At 56.3% G+C, this 7477-nt stretch overlaps 1 protein-coding gene across 1 annotated transcript; it reads right to left on the bottom strand.

Moving 5' to 3' along the window:
* Positions 1 to 529: 529 nt before the first annotated feature.
* Positions 530 to 2769, bottom strand: LOC117287134. The gene is made up of 2 exons (XM_033766810.1): positions 1279 to 2769; positions 530 to 766 (listed from the first exon to the last, which is right to left on the bottom strand). The coding sequence occupies exon 1, from the start codon at positions 2475 to 2477 to the stop codon at positions 1767 to 1769; it is 711 nt and encodes a 236-aa protein (XP_033622701.1). The 5' UTR covers positions 2478 to 2769; the 3' UTR covers positions 530 to 766; positions 1279 to 1766.
* Positions 2770 to 7477: the final 4708 nt, after the last annotated feature.

Raw genomic sequence — 7477 nt, 5'->3', positions numbered from 1 at the left:
GACCTCCTGAGGCCCTCTCGTCTGTAAAGTAAAGAGACAGCAGATGTAACTGGGCTGTAGATCAAAGAGAGCATGTACATCCCAGTGCCTGGCCTCAGTCATTAAACGCTCATTTCCTTTGCCTCTGTTATCAGGCTAGGATTTATGCAGGAAGAAAACCACTGCATCTTACCCACTGTGTTGAGAAAAGCTTCTCAGAAACAGTCTGTGATGTTGTAATATGGTGTGCATTCTTCCCCCGCCCCTGTGGCCAGAACAGCATGGGGTAGTGGTGGGCCCTGGACTCACAGCAGAGTACCACCCATTGCACTGGCACCCTGCGGGGCTCCCCTGTGGGCTCCTGGTCACCAGAGTCTGCCACGGGGCAGCTGAGTTGGAAGCTGTGAAATCCAACCAGACCCAGCCCCGACTTAGGGGCCCTGGACTGTTAGGAGCCTTTGTATAGTGGACGATGGCCAGCTGTTTTTACCCCAGCCCAACTCTGCTTTGGAGATTTCTGGGGAGAATTCTAGCAAGCAACTGTGTGCTGAGAGTGTGTCCTGTGTGAGACCGGGGCTGGGGACTTCACAGGTATCCTCTCCAACCTGCAGGAGCCCCCGCAGAGACACCCAGAACTTGCCTAAGGTTGTATGTCCGATCTGAGGACTGGGCAGATATTCAAAGCCCTGAACACACTCACCTTCTAGACCCCCATGAGCCTTTGAAGGTGCAGATGTTCTCCAGCCAATTACAAAAGCAGTATGATTCCAGCAGGGATATTTGAATGCTGAAGAGGTTGGATGATATTAAGGAAATGCTGCTAATTTTTTAATTGTGATAATGGCATCACAATAATCACAAAAAAAATGTGCTTATATTTTTTTCAGTGAAAGAAGAGTCCCCTCCTTTTTAGAGAAATGGACTCTAAAAATGTTCTGGGGACCCAATACAGTGTCTGGAAATTGCTTCCAAACAGTCCTGCAGTGGGGCTGGAGAAAGGGCTACAGTTTGATGTTTTCAGGGACCAGGATTCAATGGCAATCCTGTTGGGGTAATGGTGGGAAAACCTTTAAAACTGTGATTTTTGAAAACTGCATTATTTCATCTATGACTGTGTTACTTCCACTTCCCATATTAAAAGGTTCGTTTAAATCTCTAAGTTTAAAAGTGTAGGAGCTGAGCAGGTGGGGCAGAGGGGGGATTTGAAAACAAAGGGGTGCAGGGGCCAAGGTCAATGTTGGGGGGTATCACAGCTGCCAGAGGAGCTGAACACTCAAAGTGGAGTGAACCAACACCCACCAGCCATCTCCAGCCCTCCTGTCCCCAAATCCAGGTCTCTGCTGGTCGTCCTGCCAAAAAGCACCCCTCAGACCCTTCCCTGGCTCTCAGAGGGCATCTGTGGGCATCTCCGCCTTCACAGCACAGCCGGCCACCTGATGCATCCTTCCCTGTGATGCTAGCGTCAGTTTGGTTGCCGGGACAACGCTGTCACCCGCTTCAAAGGAAGACCCTAGAGTGGTGGGTACAGCCATGCTGGGAAGCTTTGCTGTTTAGCTTTCAAATGCCTCTTCGCTTTTGCTTTTGGTTTTGTGTGGATTTTGTTTGTTTGTTTAGCCTTTTTTGGAAGTACAAGAATTAGTGTTTATTTCCCTAAAACTGTGGGTCAAGCCGCTCCCGCCTTCTCAGCCCTTCTCTGTGCTGTCAATCACAGTGCAGCTCAATGACCTGCCCGGGTCCACTCTCGGACCCCGTGTGCCCACAGCCGTGCCTTCCTTGGCCCCACTTTTCTACGGCTTCTGCAGCAAGAGGAGTCCCGGCCCCTGTGCTTCCGCTTTCTTTGCGTGCAGCCCCCGAGCACCGCCTGAGAGCGCTGCTTCGCTCAGTTCCCCTCCTGTCTTGGGGAGCACCGCCGCGCCGGACCGCTCCGACCCTCCGACCCTCCCGGGCAGCTGCTGAACTACTCCACAGCCAGCGACTCCGGTCGCCCTCCAGGGCGCCCCCTGCCCAGGACACAGCCGCCCCACCTGCCTGCCCACCCGCCTCTGCCGCCGCAACTGAACGCGCCACTGCCAAAGCAAACGCTCCGGTCCCTCTTGACGTCTCCCCCTCCTCACTTTCCTACTGGACTCAAAAATGTGGCCCAGGCAGCCCCCTTGTGGCACTTGGGGGCGCCACAGACTCTTGGCTGGTGTCTGGTGTCTGAAGAATTCAGACTGATTCCACCGCACCGTGAGTTGGCACAAATCTTCAGTGGCCCAAGTCCTGTCGGATTCGGAGCTCCACTCTGCCGCTTCTGAGTGGGGGACACCTGTCCCCTCCATCCCCGTCCACACTTCTCCATCCTCCCCGCTGGAAGGGAAGGGGAAGGGATTCGGGCAGAAGGCAACTCTCCTGTTGAATACTGCTTTAACAAGCAGACAGGTGTCTGGCATCTGCAGCAGTGGCCAGGGGACACTGTGGGAACAGGGTCTCTGCCAGTGATGACGTTTGGTTTCCATCTCTAGCTCACAGGTGGGATTCTAAGGTGAGAGAGGCTCGTGGCCCCTGTATAGGTCAGAGGAAGGGCTGGGGACCCTCTGCCCACTGGTGGGACGGAGATGGAGGCACTTCCCTTAGTCCAGGGGCTGCCTCGAAGAGGTGCCCTCTGCCAGGCATCCAGACTTAGCCCCTCCAAAGCTGGCTCTTTCCACTGGGCTCCCCGAGGGCCCCCGGATGTTCTCCACACTCTCCAACTCACTGTCCACATAAACAAACCCCAGCCCCCCTCTGTCTCTACCTACAATCTGCTTGCAGACAGGCAGAGCCCTCTCCACGTCAGGTTAATAATGCCATTTTCATAAGCCTCTGCCCATAGGTGCTAACACCTAATTTTGAATCTGCCCTTCAAACGGATTGGGCCACAGAGGAGCTGGGATCTCAAGCACTGCTGGGAGGTGCTTATAAGTAATCAATCCAGCCCCTGCCCACCCACACCCCCAGCACTCTGCACAGCCTCACTGAGCAGTCTTCAGCTGCAGGGTGTGGTAGGGAGCTCAGAGAGCCTGGGTTCCATACCGTCTGGCCTCGCACCAGCTGAAACAGTAAGTATGGGGTTTCCCCTTTCTGTGCCTCAGTTCCTTCATCAATCAAATGGGGATTCTGAGACCAGAGCTCTGGCTTATCGGGTTCTAGGCAGAAAGCCCAGTTTAGGGCTTCTGGAACTTAACTGCTATCACCACCCTGATCCCTTTGATCTGGAGTGACTCGTCCCCTATATCTTTCCCCAGCAGACCCAACAGACCCACAGAGCTTTAGGGACAGGAAGCCAACTGGCACCTCCTCATCCCTAGCTCCGCTCTCGGGTCAGACCGGCAACAACTCATTCCGGCTCCGCTCTCGGGTCCGACCGGTATCAACTCTGCCCCCAGCTCCACTCTCGGGTCCAAGCTCGGGGAAGGTAGGTGCCCTGTGGTGTCTGAAGTATGAATGCATGGAGGGTGGCTGGTCCCCAGTCTAGGGAATGCCTGGACCCCTCCCCAAGCTGGCCCTTCAAGGAAGTGGCAGGGGGAAAAAGGTTCCTTTTTGCCTTTGTGCACTACCTCGGGTGCTATGATATACAGTGCAAATTGTTGGTCTATTAAATGCAGCTGTGGGCTCTGTGTGTCATTTCTGCCACCTGCTGCATCTACTGTGAGTTCCACAGGCCAGGGGCTGCCTCCGGCTGACTTGATTTGCGTGATCAAGGCGGCAGAGGGGCCTCTGCCAGGAGAGGCTCTGTTTGCGTGCTCAGTGCAGGGTCTTGGAAGGCCAGACTGCTTTCTTTGATGACACTTGTTACACTCGTCCCTCCCTCCCCTGACCCTACCGTCGACTCCACGAGCATTGACGAAGTGTGTGATGTGTGCAGAGCTGCTCTTATCTCACTGCGCCCTCACTTCAAGCTGGTGAGAGACAAACTCTCATCTCCATTTCACAGGGGAAAATACCCAAGACTGCAAAATAAAGGGAAAATCTGCTGTGGTCTTGCAGCTACCTGAGTGGGGATCAAGCAGGTCTGTCTGGCTCAGGAGGCCCCAGTCCCATGATGTTGCGGTGGTGCACTGCCCAAGGCCAGGCAGGAGCGGCTCCCATGGAAAAGGCAGGAGGCTTTGCGTGAAGAGCTCTCTCCCTGGCAACTGGAGAAGGGGCTGTAAAAAGCCCAGGAGGGCTCAGAGCTGCTCAACAGATAAGATACAGAGTAGCTCAGGAGGTGAGCGCTGTGCTCTCTCCCCAGGCTCCTGTCGGAACAACAGGGCAAGGGGCTCTGTCCCAGGTCAACCCAGGGAGAGGTGTCCCGAACAGGCGAAGAGGTCTGAAGCTTCTTCCCTCACTCTGGGGCTTCTGCTAGTCAGTGCAGCACCAGGGGACAGAAGATTGTAAGATTGCTGCCTGCACAGATCTGAGGGCAGAGGGGCAAGGGGCTGCTGTGGAGCCACAGAGGCCAATGTGAAAGACGGCAGGGCTTGGTGTGGGGCTTGGGGAGGGGGAGCCAGCCAGGACTCTGACCTTTGCCGTGCACTCTGCACCAGGTTCAGTAGCCGAGGTACAGGGATGACGGGCAGTGCCCTGTGCCAACAGTGAGGGAGAGCACAGAAATGGAGGTTTCTGCTCGGGTGGAGAAGTAGGGCTGCCGCCCAGCCACCTCCCCTGCTAAGGGCCAGCCACCTGGAGTGGTTGAATGTCCGTCGCACTTCCTAGCCCAGAAATGGTGGGACAACAGGTTGGCAAAGCAGGTGTGGGGAGCAGAGAAGAGGCTGGCAGGTTGAGGTGCTGGCCAGACATGGAAAAGCAGGGGCACAGCCACAGGTGTGGACCTGGGAAAGCCCCCTCTCCAGGCAGTGGGGCTGAGCGTGCCAATGTGCATGAACTCAGCACCAGCCTGCCTGGAGAGGTGCCTTTCATGGACCATTTATGGGGTCGGGTTCCCAGGGGCTACAGGTGGACAGGGCCACTCTCTGAGAACCTCTGCTAGACAAGCCTGTGTTGTGCAGCTTCTAAAGGAGTTTCTGGTCTTTGTTCCCCATGCAGGCACTCAGCATGTGAGTGTGTGTACACGTGTGCACGTAAATGTGCATGGGACAGCTGTGAGGCCGGCTGTCTATGAATGGTCCGGCTAATCTTCAGGGGCAAGAATGCACCCCCATGGGGCAAAAGGATTTAGAGCAGGGCATAGTCATGGAGGAAAAGAGCCCTGGGCGCTGCCACCTAATTGTCCTGCTGCTGACAGCCATCAGTCAGCCGCGGTGACTCCGGCCCACCGAGCGGGGGCAGCACCGCGTAGCACGAGCTGGGCAGTGGCTCCTGGGCCCGGGACAGCTCTTCAGGGGCAAGAATGCACCCCCATGGGGCAAAAGGATTTAGAGCAGGGCATAGTCATGGAGGAAAAGAGCCCTGGGCGCTGCCACCTAATTGTCCTGCTGCTGACAGCCATCAGTCAGCCGCGGTGACTCCGGCCCACCGAGCGGGGGCAGCACCGCGTAGCACGAGCTGGGCAGTGGCTCCTGGGCCCGGGACAGCGCGCGCAAGGTTTACAGGGGCGCTGGCGTCCCGGGGAACTGCCTGGGGAGGGGGCGCAGGAGAGCGGGAAGGCAGGCAACGGATGGGACGGGCGCTGAGGAGTGCTAGTGAGAGTCTGAAAGGTCTTGTCCCCAAATCCCAGGACAAGAACAGAGGCCACAGGGTAAGAAACCCTGTGGCCCCTGCTGGGCAGGGAGGGGACACTGCTGCCTGGGCTATGGGAAATGGGGTTCAGCACGGGTGCTGCTGCAGAGACCCGCAGAGAGGCACCCCGGTGGGACTTGTGCGGGCCAGGCTCACGATCCAAAGTCCAGAACCAAACACCCAGGAGGGAGGAAGCTTGGAGCGCTGCCTGCCTGAACAAGCCCGCCTCGAGCCCGGCCCGGAGCTTCTGTGCCCCTGAGGCGAGCTCAGGTGGAGCCAGGCGGGTCTCCAGGAGCTGTGACCCCGGAGACCGCAAAGCTGTTCCTTCACAGTTGCCCTTGCCACAACCTATAAAATACGAGCCTAAAAGCCTGCCTGAGAGCAGCCTGACTTTATATATATACATGAAAATAAACTCTCACCAGACTTTTCAGGAGAACCCAGTTAAAAGTGGCAGGGGCAGCCCCTGCCCTGGACCCCAGATGCGAGAGAAAAGGCACACGTGTACCAGGGCAAGGGGCATCCCAGGGGCGCAGAGGGTCGGCTTTATTTCCCTGCACTTTTTGTTTTCCTTTGTTTGGTCTCAGCTCTGAAAAGGAGGGGCGGCCTCTGCCTGGAGGGGGTGCACTCGCGCGCGGGATGACTGAGATGCGGGCGCTACCGGTTTTGCGGGGCTCTCTGTGCTGGCTGCTGTGAGGGATAATTTATCTGAGCGATTTTCTCGTTGAGATCTCAATAGCCCTGTGCACGGGAGATTATGATCCTTTTTTCTTCATCTTTTTTTTTTTTTTAAGTATCAGGGAACCATGGCACAGAAACACTTGGGGATTTGCCAAGGACACACAGCTAGCTCTATAGCGGGGCTTGAGCTGGGGATGGCTGACCTCCTGTGTACCTCCTTCCACCTGTTCAGGGAAAGAAAGGGGACTAGACCCTGGACACTTCCGGTGGCTTGCATTCCCCCCCAGCATACACACACTCACACACCTCACACACACACACACACACACACACACACACATTCACACGCACGCACGCACAGACCTGTGCCCTCGCCTTCAGATGGGAGTCCTCTGCCCCAAACAGATGCAGCATCACAGCCCCTGTGCCCCACTGCCCTCCTCTAAAAGCAGAGTGTCTGCTCCCCCCACTGTCCCTGCCACAGACCCCTCCGCATCGCCCTCTCCATCTCCAGTGCAGGCACCAGATCCATTTATTTGCCTCTGATGAGAGGCAACCAGACACAGCCAGCCATTTCCAGGCTGCTGTTATGCATGACACAGCCTCACAGAACTCCCAACCCTGGGGGGCCTCTGCCCCATGGGCCGTGAGCCCAGGTTCTGAACCAGAGACCAGAGCAGTGTAGCACAGGGGGTGGGGGAGTGGCAGCCTGCCCCTCCCTGGAGGACATGTGTGCTTTGTTCGCCGGGATCGGCAGACTCATCTGGCACCAGTGTAGGTGAAAGGACCTCTGACAATGACCGCGGGTCCAGGAGAGACTGCAAGGTGGCTCTCGGTGAGACCAAGTCAGGTTTGGGCAGCTTCTGGAGGGGGACCAAGGAGAGGGAGTGAAGAACACTTGGCCACTGTTGTCAGGTTTAGAAAAATGCAAATGTTCTTTTAAATTATGACATGGTGTCGATGAGCCTGGCAGATCCAGGAGCAGTGCAGTGCCCTGGTGAACTGCTGAGCACGAAAGGGTGCCTCACAGGAACACGTGTAGTGGGCAAGCTTTAAGCAGGACCCTCGGGGGCTTCCATGCCAAGCTAAGGTTGGTTTTGTTCTTTGCACATTTTTTTTTTTTTTTTTTTTTTTTGTT

The sequence above is a fragment of the Fukomys damarensis genome, unplaced genomic scaffold, assembly GCF_012274545.1.
Source record: "Fukomys damarensis isolate Sample0158 unplaced genomic scaffold, DMR_v1.0_HiC HiC_scaffold_21, whole genome shotgun sequence".
In the NCBI taxonomy this organism is placed as follows: domain Eukaryota; kingdom Metazoa; phylum Chordata; class Mammalia; order Rodentia; family Bathyergidae; genus Fukomys; species Fukomys damarensis.
Note: the sequence above shows the minus strand (reverse complement) of the source record. Positions and strands in the feature narration are given on the sequence as shown.

Excerpts from the sequence above, each read along its gene's own strand:
- LOC117287134 (XM_033766810.1), bottom strand. The coding sequence starts at position 2,477 with ATGGAAACCAAACGTCATCACTGGCAGAGACCCTGTTCCCACAGTGTC.